Source organism: Micropterus salmoides, unplaced genomic scaffold (genome assembly GCF_014851395.1).
Source record: "Micropterus salmoides isolate LMB-PRFRI ecotype aquatic unplaced genomic scaffold, ASM1485139v1 Ms_hic_scaffold_12, whole genome shotgun sequence".
Classification (NCBI taxonomy): Eukaryota; Metazoa; Chordata; class Actinopteri; order Centrarchiformes; family Centrarchidae; genus Micropterus; species Micropterus salmoides.
The window spans coordinates 2,647,663-2,663,084 of NW_024040263.1; the positions used below are offsets into that span (position 1 = coordinate 2,647,663).

Consider the following 15,422-nt stretch of genomic DNA (forward strand, 5'->3'; position numbering starts at 1 on the left):
GTTGTTCTGTGAGCTCAACAATCGAAAATGTCTAACCAAAGAACCAACAATCAGACGGTAGAGGGAAACTAAAGCACACTGAAAGCCTAGTTGATACTTTCAGCTTCACACTTCTTATAAGTCTGACAGGAAGATTACCGACAACACAGCAATAGCAGTCAACATGGATGTGAAGTGATTACACACAAGTTCAAGGTTTAAACAGAAAGAGGGAAGGCGAAAGAGACGCGCACATGCAACACATGGGGGCAGCACAACAAGCTGTAAAGACAAAACTGACATCACCTTATAAAGTTGACATGGCAGCCGGTGCTTATTTACACATCTCGCAAACATGGAGCAAAAGTACCATTCAAAGTCATCTCTGTGCCCACTTGGTGAAAGTCCAATATTCTCTTTCCTTTTAGCTCAATTTTTTTTTATCTCCAGAGCAAAATATTTTGCTCTTTAGCTGCTAAATGCTCCAGTATGTTCATGAGCTATTGTCACTGTCTGCTGTTTGTTGCTCTGCAGGCAACCTGAAAACCAAAACAATACATTTTTGAACTGGAAAACCAAAACAATAAGCTGAAAGATGCTGAAATGCTCCATTGAGCTGTGAAAAACTGTCACTGCTGACGTCCTTCACATACACGTATTTCACATCCATTGTAAATGTAATAATACTGATTATCACATTTTAAGGATATATATGCAATGGAAAAATCTGTTTTAACTAGAGAACAATGATGACAGTTTTTTCTCCCGCAACATAATGGAAGTGAAAACATTGAAATTTCAATAGCAGCTGTGATATTTATCTTGCAGGGTTTTTCTATGATAACACATCATCTCTGAGTCTACTGTTTTGTTTTCTCAACAGCTCTACAGCAGCCCATCTGTGTGTAACTGCTCTCACACACAATGCACACTCATTCTTGCCCTCATTGCTGCTACACTGCACTGCATTAGTCTTGACCCTCCCTTCCTTCCTCTCTTGATATACCAACAGAGAACGCCCATGGTGGGTTTTAGGGGCCAAAGCAAAGGAATTGCTTGATCATCAGCTTCAGACACAAAAGCAGAACACGTATAAAAAGCACATACACCCACACTCCCATAAAAACTGAAGTACCCTGTGTTTTCTCAGAAGTCTCAGGCCGAGTAACTGCCAGCATCACACATCTAGTAACTGGTGTTTGAGAGAGACGTCATATCAGCAGCCAATATTCTGAGCCAGAGAAACTGATGAAGAATGTGTGCATCTGGATGGCCAACCCCGCTTCTGCTGTTTTGCCTGATCGGCTCAGGTGAGTGACATGACAGCTAGATGACTCGCAGGCAGGTACAATGAGACCAAACACGACAGACAAACTTGTTAGATGTGGAAACAGTCCAGGCAGAGCAGATGACACAGACTGATCATTTCAAATAGTGGAGATATTTAGGCAAGTTCTGCTGTCAGGGATGTACTTGTGAGTCCTCGTCACAGGTTGTAAATGGATGGACACAGTATGTTTGTAAAGCCCTCTCAGCCAAATTTGAGATTTGTGTTTTTGGGATATGTAAATAAAACTGAAGAAAAAAAACTGTTTTGTGGAGCAGTAATATGTTTTAATCCTTTTCACAAATTTGTTATAATTGTGTGTTCCCTCACATTTATTTTAAACCTACCTGACCTGTGGTTCCCAACCACAGGTCAGGTAGATCACAGAGGGAAATACATCACTATGATGGCTTTTAATCAATAGTATATCACTAAGTTTACTTATGTTTACTGTACTTAAATATGATTTTGAAGTATTTGTACTTTGCTTGGGATTTTATGCCTCTTTAAACTTCAAATCCACTACTTTTCAGAAGTAAAAAATTTACTCTCCATTCATCTAACTGCAGTACAATTTACTGTGCAGCACTGAAGAAATTAAAACAATCATCTCATGAAATGAAATGCGTTGTTAATAGATTCAATTTCCCAGCACTACATAAAATAGTTAAAGAGTTGCTCCAGTTCAAACGGCTACAGCATTAAAATTATAGTTGCATTATACATAATAAACCTCTGAAAGGGTCCGTTCTTCATAATAAGTGCATACGTTTCATTTTGAAATAGCATCAAGTATCTTTTGCTACTAATACTTGTACATGAGTACCATTTTAACTGCAGGTTTTTAATTGTAATACAGTAAAACATCAAGTAATAGCCCAGGTTTTTATTTGCTTCATTCATTGAACTCAGCCTGCTTATATATGGGAAAACCTTTAGAAATTTCCTTTAGAAAAAATCTCTTGCTGAGCAACAACGGGAAGCAAGCTACTATCAAAGTGTTTATTTAAACCAGTATCAATATTACTTGTATAAAAATTAGGCTATCAGATAACATGTTAGTTAAGAATCATTCATTTGATCTAGGCCAAACTCCTGTACAGAGAGAGAGAGGAGAGAGAGAGAACCATAGAAAGGATGAAAGTCAAAGGTTACCAAAGTTATTTCAACTTTTTATGAAAACAGTTCTGATTGAGGAATATAAATAATAGAAGAATTTACACATGTTCGGACCTAATGACCGCTTTGAAGGTGGTGAGTCACCACTTGTGTACGTCTGTCTTTTTTACTAGATCACGCCGGTTAATCTGAGTGAATTGTTCTTTGGCTCATTGTTTCTGTAAAATGAACTGAATGAATGAATTGTGGAGAATCTAACCGATGAATGATGTGTAGCATGTCAAAAAAGTTAAAGATTTATATTTGTGTGCACAATTTAAGCAGCTTAGAACTAGCTCAAGCAGGTGACCCAATGGGTTTAAGAGGTTATATACATCCAGAGAACTTCTATAAAAACCAGACCAGGTCTTTAATTATGACCTGTGTTTATTATTCAAAACTTGAAGCCACACCAGGCCAGTAAATGGGACAAGTGTCTAATTGGGACTAGGCTTTTAATTGGAGTTTTGTGGCATTGTTATTCATTGATCCTTTACCCACATAGAGGATCTGAGTTCTTTGACAGTGACACAACTGATGCCATACATGCTATTAGATCTTACTAGTATGTATTGTCACTTGTATATCTCTTGCTGTATTGATGCTTTGTTGATGTTTGTATGTTGTTCCTTAAATGTAAATGACAAAAAAATACTTTGATAATATTTAGCTGTATGGATGAGACTGTTGGTATAGACATAACCTGTTGTATTTTTACACTTATTTTGCAGAGTGGCATATGGGAAACACGCGCACACACACACACACACACCCCATTAGGGAGCTACTGTGAGTGAGATCATCTGATAGGCAGGAGAACAACCACAGGATTCAGTGGAACAATGGTCACAGAAAAGAGGAGCGGGTTCTTTGACTTGGGCAGGGTGTCCTTCCTTCCTCAGAGGAACACACGGGGTGTATTCAGTGTGCTATGAAACAATGGTTCACAATAGATCAGCTAAAAACTAGATGGCAAAATTTAAATGACCCGTGCCTGAATTATGTAAAGACAAGGGGAATGACTCATAAGTTCATACAGCTTACAGCACAAATATAAACAAATGAAGAGAGACAACATTTATTTTCTGTAATTGGATTTAATACTACAGATACTTTAACATACACTGCTACTACATATACCTTTGTATATACCTCTTGTATTTTAGGTTATATTCTAAAGTCAGTGTTTATATTTTAGAAGATTAAAGACAATAAAATGTTTTATTGTGAAATGTTGTGTATTATTTGATAAAAATAACCCAAACCTATAGTTAGCATATTCTGAGCATTACTATGATTTAGAGGCAGCCATGACGATATGCAGTACTTAGAAATATTGTTTACATACTTAAGTGACTGATTGTGTCTTTCTTCCTGTTCCTCTCCCCCTCCCTGGCCACTCCTGTGACCTCAGCTAACTCATCCCCTGTTTCCATTCACACACCTGCTCCACCTCTTCCGTCGCAAATTTCCCCTCCCTTTCCAACAATCCTCCCACCTCTACCTTCTCATTCTCTCAGTATCCCAACCCCCATCCCTAGCCACATCAGCAGCTCTGGAGAGTCACCAGAAAATGTCAGCTGCCCTCTGATGGTGTCACCCTCCACTCTGGTGGTCAGGTATGGCAGGAATAGCTGGTGATTATTTCAGGGTTGTGTGGTGGCTCAGTGGTTAAAGGGCCAGCTCTCCAAATAACATTTTCTCATGTTTCTTTCTTACCTTCCTTTCAAAAGAATATAGAAAATGAGGAGATTTATACTCTTGTAGAAACATGACATGCAGTGTGTGAACCAAAGTAATGAGGTGTAAGGGCTCTTGAGCATTATGTAGCAGTAACAGAAGTTGTGGGCATGTTACTGTGAGAGAACTGGACTCCCTACAGGGGCATAAATATCTGGTTCACCTTTTTCCCAACCATCTTCTACTCCGACAATGGTCTATACTTGTTTAGCATTTCATCCCAGTTTAGCTCTCTCTTTTTCTTTGTATTACCCCTGACCTGTTTTTTGTTACCCATACACCCCCCATCCCCGGTTCTGTGTAAATTAGTTACAACTAATTGTGTGTAAACTCTCCTGTCACAGGTTTGGGGATCCAGTAACGGCTAACTGCTCTGTACAAAGGAAGGGGTTTCCTCTTCTCGGTTGGGAAGTCTCACTGGTGAGAGAATCAATGCTCTCTAATATAGGACATGAAAACACTATTAGCCTAAAGAGTAACTTAACACCACCCAAATCTTGTCTCCCTATCAATCTCCCGCTCCATCTTAGCCTCACTTGTGAACAAGATCCTGAGTTATTTCAACTCCTTCTCTTGGGGCAGCAACTCACTCCCAACCTAACAGAAGCAATCCACCGTTATCCAGCAGAGTACCATGGCCTCAGATCTAGAGGTGCTAACTTTCATCTGAACCACTTCAGACTCTGCTGCACACTACACGGCCGTGCCCTAATGAAGCCAGCAGAGCTCTCATCTGCAAAAGATGTTATCTGAGGTCACCATAACAAACCCTCTCCACTCCTCGGCTGCTTTTGAGATTCTGTCCATGAAAATCACAAACATAATCAGTGAAGCCCAACCCTACAGAGAATGTGTTAGATGTCAAATCCAAAACAGAGACACAGCTCACAGCACTATCCTGGTTATACAAGGACAGGATGGCACATAACAGCACAAGCACCACATACTTCTGCGACAGCCCCCACGAGACATTTCATTTATTTATTTATAGAATTTATTTCAAGGCTACTGTATTGGATTACACTGTACAGCTGTACATAATAAACTACTACCACCCAGAGAATAGTCTTCACAGACTCTTAACAGCTTTGTGATCTTTTGCACCTCTAGGCACCTCCCCAAGCCACGGAGAATCTCTATGTGGTCTGGAGTGTGGACAGGATGACTGAGTGGAGCATCAAACCTATGTGCTATGCATTAACTGAAAAGGAAGGGCAGTGCGACATTGGTCTCCCTGTAATAGTCTACAGTTAGTTAAAGTTCTTGTCTTTCAGACACATTAGAAAATGCATGCAAGTCTTTTCAATGCAATTTAGCAGTTGATCTGTCTCCACAGAGCCTCCAGATAATGTGTCCATCAGCTTTGTTAATGACTCTGGGCCGATGTTGGAGGGTCATCAGTACACTCTGCAGTGTACAGTCCAGGATGTTGCTCCTGTTGAAAACCTCACCGTGACCTTCTACAGAGGACAGACAGCACTGGGTCAACTGCAGTCCAACAACACAGAGAAGACACCAGTGAATGAGACCTTCACTTTAAACATCATCCCCAGTAATGATGATAATGGAGTCCAGTACTGGTGTGAAGCCACGCTAGAACTGGGACCTGAAGGACCTCAGCATCCTCCAGTGGTGATGTCACAAAATCTCACTGCCACAGTCCTGTGTGAGTGGAACCGCTAACATTTTTAACCCCTGTCAATTCCCACTCTTTATCTTTATTGGGTCTATACATTTTCAAAATCTCTCTTTCCTATTCTCAGTATCCCACTTCATCTCACCCATTTCCTTATGTAAAACATGTCAACTGTACTTTTCTTTCCATCTTTTCCTCCTCTCTCTCACACTGACCTCTTCTTTCAGTTGGTCCACAGCTTGTTTGTCCTACAAAATTAAAGGTGAGAGAGGGAGAGAGCCTCAACTGTGAGGTGAGAGGAAACCCTCAACCATTCATCACTTGGTTCAGAGATGGGCAGGCGGTTGCCCTGCCCACTCACTCAAGGAGAAAGCATGCGGGGATATACACAGTCTTAGCAAAAGGACTTCTTGGACAGAAAAACTTTACAGTGGAGGTGGACGTCCTTGCTGGCAGTGGTAGGTTTCTGTCATCTGCATCATTATAAAATTAATGTTTAACCGCGACTTGAGACGTTATTCCTGAGAAATGTTGCTTTAGATTGTTATATGATCTTAAAGTTATCCTCTATTAGTAAAATTAATTTGTCTCCTTCTCTTTTTAGGAACTGCAAATAGCTGTAATAGACATGTCCTCTTGGCGGTCTTGCTTATTAAGATGATTAACTGACTATAAAAACTCAAAAGGACCCAACATGATCAAATTCTTCTTTCAGTGCCGTCTGGATGAACTGCTACTACTGTGAGAAATGTAGGTCAGAGATGACTCGATTGGTTGCTCTCCTCGTTTGCTGAAATTAATCAGTTTTGCATTAGTGTCTTGTGCACCTTCATTTTAAAAACAATGGGTTCTCATTAGAGAGCTTCTGCCCAGGTACATTTTCTTATGTGTTCTTATGTATTAAACTGAAGTCTCCATGTAATCTGCACAATGGTAAATGTCCATCTTTCAGAAGAAGAGTTGCTCTACAGTTAGAAATTAAGTCTAGTACAACTTACTCATCAATAATCACTGTCAAGCATGCTTTCTCCCTTGCTTTTTTCCTTTTAAAGGAGGATGTTTATGAAGTGTCTGAACCCTTTGCTGAACAATGTAACACTGTTTTCCTGTGTATGCGTTACATTTTCTGTAGTGTTAAGAGCTACCCAAGTGTGGGGTCTACATACCATTGCAAAGCACCAGGTCTTCTTTAAGGTTATGTCCCATCTGCTAAGCATCAAAATGCTGAACTATCTTGTGTCCAACAGCAGTACTTTCAGTTTGGTTGTAAGTGTGAAACTGGTAAAGTGCAAGAGTAAAACTTTCCAGTTCTGCTGGCCAGAGTTCATGCTGAAACCAAAACATCCTTCATTTACAGTAGGAAGTAGTGCTTCTGTTATGAAGGACAAAAGGTAGACAAATCTCAGTGACAGCTGAGTGACCAACTCTTAAACATTTTGTTTGAAAATGTATGGCCACTTTCACTGTACATCACCAGAAAAATGTTAAACGTTTTGGTGTAGTGAAATAAACTTTAACCTAATTAAGCTAAAAAAAAATGGTTACACAACATGTAAGCTCTTTATTATTTATTAATTCAAAGTAAATCATTCACATTTCAAACAAAGCTTTTTAAATACAGGTAAGTTAAAGAGTCATTATCAAAGGTGATTCTCTGAGTAGATGGCAGGTTTCTCACAAGAAGGTCACTTCTCTGCTCAGTGGTAAAAGTGCCACCTTTCACATGTCAAAACTACAATTATTACTCCCTTTAGTTTCTTACCATCTCAGATGACATACTCAAAGACACGATAACAGAAAGCATGACAAAACATCTTCAGCGAGAACCACATCTTGTGACAGTAGACAAAGAGTCAGATTGCTATTTGCTTATTAACTTTTGCAGAGTAGCTCATATCCACTGCTGATTTTGCAGTCAACTCCTGTGTTTGTTGGACTGGACACAATGATTGTATCTCCAAAAGAAACTGCTCCCATCTAGAAAGAAAGACTCCCATCATTTCCATCCACTGGACAAATTGTTTGGGCAATATCACTGATCATACAAATGGGTTATTGGCATTGAAGCAAATTAATAGATTCTGCAAGGCATCTTGTGGCCAGGGTCTGAACATTTCTACTGCAACTCGATTTTTTGTCAACGATTTCTTTCATCTAGATAGAACACGCGTACACACAGTCTACTGATACTTGGCAGTAGAAATATACAATATATCATGTCAACTTAATCTTTGACTACTCCTAATTTAGGAATTGCTTTAAAAAAACAAAAGGAAAACATATCTGCTATGGTGGCAAGCATTTGGTATTATAATATCAGGGACATATATATCATCACCAAATATGGATGATTATAGTCTTTTTTTTTAACAGCTAAAATAACCTAATTTGCATCTAAAAAAATGATTCAAGTCTACAAAACAACCTTTGGGCTGTTCTTTGGCAAAAATAGTATTGTTTGGTGGTTGTTTCATTATGTATTAAAAAGGATTATTGGTGTTCCTTTAATTGCTTGTAATAAAACCATGCATCTGACAATTAATTTATATATATATGACAATAGTGACAAGAAAATTAAGATCCACTTAATAGCTTTTTTTACTGAACTTTCAACCACATCTCATGGTCTTCATCAGCAGATGTAGGTGTCATGGAAAACTAGTAAGTGAACCTTGAGTTAAGGTTATTTTGTCACACTGAGGTTGAGTTTGAAAGCTGTGGGCATTCAACAGGCAGGGAGTCTAACATGCTATTTGTTTCATTATAGTGAATAAGTTCTTGCTTGACTCATCGTAGGGACTAAAAGTCAGGATATCTGCTGCTTTGATAGACACATTTATCACAACTTTGTAGAAGTGTCATACTAAATCACCGGGGTACCTTTTTAAATACCCTGACAAACTCCGTAAATAATCAAAAAGGTCACCCACAGTCGTAACTAAAATGAACAGAACTTACTGTGTGTAAATTTGCATTGGGAGTTATTGTATAGTAATGTCAGCATCCTCAGCGATGATCTGCACCTGGCTAGCATCCATGTGCCTGGCGAAGTCGCCGACCTGCAGCAGCTGAGGAAAAACAACCTGACTCACCCCGCTCACAGGGAAACCGACTGGGCTGGACTGAGGAGGCGGAGGTGGAAAGGGAGGACTTTTGGTGTCAACCCCAAGGCTCCAGTGCTGAACTGAACGTTTGTATTTTACAACAGCTGCTGCTAGGAGCTCCTGGGAAACTGATTGAGGTTGCTCCTGAGCCAGCGCTTGATCAGCAAGGAGATCCAGAAGGGAAGGAGTCGGAGCAGCCTCCACCTTTTTCAGTGCAGCAACTTCCTTCTTAACAGCACCAAGTGACACAGAATTGGAGACATTTGATCCCTCAATAAAGATATCATCTGCTTCCTGGGTCAGATCTATCAGTGGTGGAGATCCCTGGGAATTGCTGCAGCCATCTGATGTAGTGGGAGGACCATTGATAGGTGGCTGCTGCTGCTGCTTCTTCTCAGGCCTAGCCCTCTTTACTCTGAGTGCACATGTGAAACAACAAATTAGTGATTAGACATCTTACAAAAAAAAAAAAAACGACATCTCAAAGTTCAACTCTATAGTACTCACGGTAATGACTTAAAATGTAAAATGTTCCTGCTCTCCCTCATCAGCACCCTGGAAAAACAAGTGTTGAGAAAGGGCATGTCTGCATATACAGTGTTAAGTACTTAAAAACCCTGATTTGAATACTTTATGACTGAAGGTGTGAATTCACACCAGTGTCGCATACCTAGACTGCATCCACCCTTTTGGCCAAAGCGGTTTGACCTCATTGTCTAACAAGTTCTTAAGGTACTCCTCCATCTCCTGACTCCAGTCCCTTTCCGTTTTCTGTCTCTCCATTTTCACCATTAACACATGGCTCAAACATTCCCTGTATGAAAGAAAATGTGATTGTCTTATCACGTGATAGAGTGAAGTTTGAGATTTCAAACGATCTTTATTATGTCTGACCTGATCTCGTCATTCCATTTGAACAACTTCTTAGGACCTCCTCGTTTCCCACCTTTCTCCTCCACATTGTCCTCTGGGCCAATATTTACCTTCTGTTTGCCTTCTTTGTCCTCCTCTGTTGCCCTGACATGAACATTAGCCGATTTCAAGATGGGAGAGGAGAAAACCATTTTGAATACCAGTCCTACTCAAAAAAGGAATACATGTACTGCATCTAATTATGTATACTGTACAGCCATCTTTGGATGTTAGCTGTACACAAATGTTTGTTCATACAAATGTTATGCTGTCAAAAAGGCCAACTAATGATATTTATGATGCCATCGCAACACTGTATGAGAAAGGAAGTATTATAATGTATCTAGGAAAAGAAATACACCTGCTTCAGGGTTAGAATTGAAGGGTTTGTTTTGAAAAGGAATCTCAGCAGACAGATTTCACATGCAATACATTCAGTGCCAGATGCCACTTTTTGCTCATCCTCGTGGTATATTTTCCTGTTACGTATGGTTTTGACATTATCAGCATTTTGAAATAAAGTTTCCATACCTTTAATTTCATGAAGACTTCTGATATCTTATCAAATAACATTTTTACAACAACAATCCAATGTTCATTATTTTTTTAAGTAATCTTTTTCCAAACACTGATGAACTCACTTTGAAGTCTTCACTTGTGAGTATGTTTGGCAGTTTTCATGGAAACTTGCAATCTGCTCGGGCATGGCTTTGCCGATGGCTTCTTTAAGTTTGTGCATGGGATTCTCTGCATCAGGGGGTTCCTCCTGGTTAGTGTCAAATTCAAGAAGTGAATCACATGCACAAATAAAAACTTGATCTGTAATAAGAACATAATTCTAACACACTCACCATGTGTGTGTGTAACAGTTTCTTTACACGTTTGAGGAGTGTGTCTCTGCTGCAGGGCAGGAAAGATGACAGGTGTGTGTACACCTTGGAGCGCAACTGACCACCCTGTCCCCGACACTGCAACTCAATACTAGATGAAGACACAATGAGAACTTAACTATGCACTAACATACTGATCAATAACACAGCTAAAGCCAGGAACACAAAGCTTTATGATTTAAAAGCTGAACAGATATGGTCAGCTCAGAAAAGGTTGTCCAGAAATCAGTACTGGTAGTTTTATCCACCTACTAACTGCTTGTCAAGGTGACCTTAAAAAGTATCAGACTACTCGGCACCTTGCATGGCAGTATCACAGCCATTAGTGTTATCAATGTACAGTATGTGTAGTATGATAAATGTGAGATGCTTTACACGCTCGCACGTTGAAGGCACTATAGCCTACATGTAGTCCATTTACCATGATGATTCACTTTCATGACTGCAGAGAATCTGCATTAGTCTGCAAAAACATAATGGCAAACTACCATGGACAATCAGCACACACAATCCTTCAAGTGGGCATCAATTTAGGATTTTTAGTCACCTAGCACATGTGGAATTAAACAATGCAGCATTTTTTTTGTAAGTTTGAGGAAAGAAATGTAGGCAAAAAATAATTGTTAGGCCTCAAGGATTCACATATTTTGGTGGGAAACAGTTGTTTTTGCCCCCATTCATCATGAGCTGAACTCAAAGATCTAATACTTTCTCCATGTACACAAAAGGCCTATTTCTCTCAAATATTGTTCACAAATCTATCAAAATCTGTGTTAGTGAGCACTTCTCCTTTGCCGAGATAATCCATCCACCTCACAGGTGTGGCATATCAAGATGCTATCCACTATGCGCCTGGAATGAGATAATAGTTGTCAAAATGCAACAGAACTTGCTTTGTCTGCATTTGTAGATAACTCACTCAAGCAGGATCGAGTTGATTTCTGGTGTGAAGAACTTGAGCTTTGACTCCCCCTCTGAGGTCTTGGCAGCCTGAAAGATTTGTGTAAGTAATCTGTATGTGTGTTACACTTGTCCATTTACAACTGATGCCATTCACAAGTGTTAAGTCTTTCAACACATGCACACATAGACAACTTCACTTCAGCATATACAAATAACTAAAATTTTAAACTTACCATCATGAGTTTTCGAATGCTGTCTTCCAGTCCTGGGGGAAGTCCCTCTGGCAGTGGAGGTGATGTAGAACTGGTTTGTGACAAGAGCTGGATTTGTTCTGAATGAGGCTTCAGCTGCAAGTTGGTCTTTGTAATTGGAGGTTGGGCTTGAGTCTGGTCATCTGTTTTGGGTGGGAAAACAGTGGTAGATCGGGGGAGCAATTTTGGTGATGAAGTCTCTTCACTGACGTCTAATAAAGAGTCCAAATCAATATCAAAATCCACAGTGTTGGCTGCTTGGATGAGAGCGTGGTCATTGGTTGATCCAATTAAACTGAGGAGAGGGTCGGTCAATCCTGAGCCTCCGCCCCCGGCTGCATCTGCAGGGCAGAGAGGGATTTTGGGTGCACCCATGATTGCAGCTGCTTCCTGATTGGCTCTCTTCATCTTCCGTCGTTCCTTCTCCTTCTCCCTTTGAAACTTTTTCAACATGCTGGTGACACTTAATGTGCCAACAGCCTTTTTCTTCTTTTTCTTCTTCATCTCGTCTTCGTGTCTGATTTCAGACAAAGTGCAACAAGATGAACACATTATGATTGTCAGAGAATTCATTAAATTAAATGTTCTAGCATCAGTGTCAAACTGGCTCTAAACAAGAGGTTAAATTGCTTTTGTCAGCCTCACCTCGATTTTAGATCCGCATTGCTTTCCATCTCTCCATCTTCTCTGCATGGCTTTTTCTTTGGCTTATTCTGTTCACCATTGAGTTTACGTTTCTAAAAATATATGGTTGACTGTGTTGTTATCTAATACAGTTCAGAAGTGTAATCATTTTTTAGAGACACTGGTTCAAAAAAAAAAACAACTATTTTTGCATTCAATCACTTCAGAAACAGCACTGAAAAATGTTCTTAAATTGAAAATCACTTCCCTATGATTGAAAAAACATCCATTACTATGCTTTGCAGGCTTCTTAGATGCACCACTTACTTTTGAGGGCGCAAGTGTTTTCTCTTCTGCAGTGAGGTCCTCTGTGTCAGAAGCCTGGCGGAACTGCAGCATGCCTGAATTTACATAGAAGCCACCAAATTTTGTTGTGATGGAGGCTGGAACAAATTCATCATACTGCAAAGACCAACCAGAAGCAATATTATAATATGAATACAGAGTTTATCAATTACAAAGTAGTTAAATAAACCAAAGAAAGGGTTAAGAAAGATTGATGCCTTTAAATGTCAAAATTGGGAACAGCTTTGAGAGCAAAGAGAAACATGACATTACTGAGAAGAGAAAATTTTGTCAGACCCTTTTCTTGGAGCATCATCTGTTTTAATTTTGACACTTGATGACCACAGTGAACTGCCCAAGCAACAAGTCAAAAATGACCAGTAAAAACCAAGGCCAGCCTATTCAGTGTATCAAAATTGTGTCATTGCACAACTTAACGGGTCTTGACATAAGAAATACACATACATATGAATTGCTAACAATTCTGAGGAAATTCAAAGGTGTGGCTCAACACTGACTCACAGCCTCAGAGTTGTCAATGAAAGAATCCTCTTCATCATAGCCGTATCCAATATCGATCAAGTCCTGAATGCGATCCTTTTTTTTCTTAGGTTTGCCACCCTGCAACGAGATGCAAATAGAACAAATATTTCCTATCGCTATTTTGATGAAAAAGTTTGATTCTAATCAAATATATATCAATTTCAAAAAGAAGCAGGACACCAGTCCTCATTTAACTAAAAAGGGCCCCTGCCACCATCTGTTTTGCAAAAAAAAAAAAAAGCTACTCACATATTTTTCCTCCAACTTCCTGGCAATAGCAACGGCCTCATCATTTGCTCTCTTTTCTTCCTCTTTAAATCTGCTCAGTGGGACTTCATCTTTTGTGTGGTTGATCTGAAATGTTAAATGTAAGTCATAACAATAATACATTTTACAAAAAAACAAAACACAGTTCTGTGTCCAGCTTTTAGCCTAAGACCTTACGATGTTTGTGAATTTCACATTCTCAATTGTTATCCTTCAGTTCCAGGATTGGGCTCCCGGGGCTGGAGTATCTCCCAGAATGCACAGTGCACAGCAAAGCAGCAGGGACAGGTTGTCAGTTTGTCACAGGACTTAGAAAGTTGACCAATCGTTGATTTAGGGTCTCCAGTGGTTGTTATTTGCATATTTGTTAGAGGAAAAGGCATCTGGTAGAAACCAACACTAAATCCTCACAGTAAAAGCCCAATAACCTGGAGTGAGTAAAACTTCAGTGTTACTCGTCCCAACAGGGTAGTAATTGGCTTGGAAAGAAAGCAAACCATATGGGTATTTGAATTTTATGATCTAGAAGTAAAAAGTAAGTTGCTAAGAGATTCTCTGCATTTTAATTTGGATAGATTTTGAAGTTGTGAAGTAGGCTACTTGAAAATATTAATATGGTCATTAAAAGGATGTGTTTATTTTAAAGTTTTGAAACAGTTAAATAAAAAAAATAAAAAAATAAAAAAAAGAGGTTAACTTATCCAATCAGATTTTTAAAAGGTCTAAAACAGCATATGGCATAAGTACCAACTGGTAGGTCTCATATTTCTTTTAATCACTCAAAGTTAAATAATGCCAAACAGCAACCACAACTTTTGTCTTAAAATGTTACAAGTAAGGCCCTATTACTTTTTCATTATGATCAATCATGATGTGAAATGCACATAGGCCTAATGAGGAGCTGTAACCCCCAATTTTTGGTAAATTATGACAAAAATGGACAGGCAGCCTATTTTCTCTTAATTGACAAAAGTCATGACCCCTTTTAACAACTTTCTTATACTTAGCCTATATTAACAAGTTAGAGGTTGTTTGTTCTGTTTTAAAGCCGACAACAACTGCAGGATATTAAGATTGAAGTCGCGGTTCGTCAGTGACCTCAGTTTTCTCAGGAGAAGTCAGGATGAAATCCCACCTTGTTGTCGTCAACGAGCTGGCTGTAGCTGAACTCTGGGAAGCTCCTCTCATCAGGCTCAAATAACGTGAGCACCAGCCGGACTGTGTCGGTGTCCGCGGGTCGGTCTGAGCAGGTTTCTTTCTCCTGCTTAACAACTGTCGGAGACTTTTGGGCCGAAGCCAGCTTGTCTGAGGATGGAGGTGCATCAAAGGACAAAGTGGTCAACTGAACTCTCCGTGATTCCGCCATCACAGCCGATAACACAAACAGATCTCTGCGGTCTGGTGGCGTGAAGGGTTTCATTAAGTACAAATGCACGCAGGTGTGATCCTTGTGCACGTGCTCAGCTGTGTCAACTCTGCGTTTACTGGCAACCAATCCCCTTCAAAACAGCGTGGAATATTTATTTATTTTTCTTTATTGCTGTCACATGAGCGAAACGTAAGATAGGAATAGCCTACATTTTAGGCTTGACTGCTGGACTAGGCTACTTCAATAAAATATTTACCTGCCCATCTGCCTATCACTGTGATAGGCCTAATGACAATTTAAATGACTCAAAGAAAGAATTTTAATTAATTAATTTAATTTTAATTTTAACTTAGCCTACCTAACTAAAGGAATAA

The 15,422-nt window shown here is 39.5% G+C and overlaps 2 protein-coding genes across 2 annotated transcripts; one reads left to right on the forward strand and one right to left on the reverse strand.

The window, feature by feature from the left end:
• Positions 1 to 1,106: 1,106 nt before the first annotated feature.
• On the forward strand, positions 1,107 to 8,375 carry LOC119898662 (intercellular adhesion molecule 3-like). The gene is made up of 7 exons (XM_038712840.1): positions 1,107 to 1,289; positions 3,879 to 4,083; positions 4,549 to 4,624; positions 5,315 to 5,453; positions 5,541 to 5,870; positions 6,068 to 6,298; positions 6,445 to 8,375. Exons 1-7 carry the CDS (start codon positions 1,235 to 1,237, stop codon positions 6,507 to 6,509), a joined length of 1,101 nt encoding a protein of 366 aa, XP_038568768.1. The 5' UTR covers positions 1,107 to 1,234; the 3' UTR covers positions 6,510 to 8,375.
• A 554-nt stretch (positions 8,376 to 8,929) lies between these two features.
• LOC119898829 (ubinuclein-1-like) lies at positions 8,930 to 15,089 on the reverse strand (the record flags this gene model as incomplete). Its single annotated transcript, XM_038713094.1, has 13 exons — positions 14,815 to 15,089; positions 13,662 to 13,766; positions 13,392 to 13,490; positions 12,852 to 12,986; positions 12,546 to 12,637; positions 11,883 to 12,417; positions 11,666 to 11,736; positions 10,708 to 10,837; positions 10,498 to 10,622; positions 9,839 to 9,961; positions 9,615 to 9,758; positions 9,452 to 9,499; positions 8,930 to 9,359 (listed from the first exon to the last, which is right to left on the reverse strand). Coding segments are annotated over exons 1-13 (2,268 nt in total), but the record flags the coding sequence as incomplete, so codon positions are not given.
• Positions 15,090 to 15,422: the final 333 nt, after the last annotated feature.

Coding starts and splice junctions, on each gene's coding strand:
- LOC119898662 (XM_038712840.1), top strand. CDS start 1,235: ATGTGTGCATCTGGATGGCCAACCCCGCTTCTGCTGTTTTGCCTGATC. Junction 1,290..3,878: donor GTTTTGCCTGATCGGCTCAG/GTGAGTGACATG, acceptor CTGTGACCTCAG/CTAACTCATCCCCTGTTTCC. Junction 4,084..4,548: donor CCCTCCACTCTGGTGGTCAG/GTATGGCAGGAA, acceptor CTCCTGTCACAG/GTTTGGGGATCCAGTAACGG.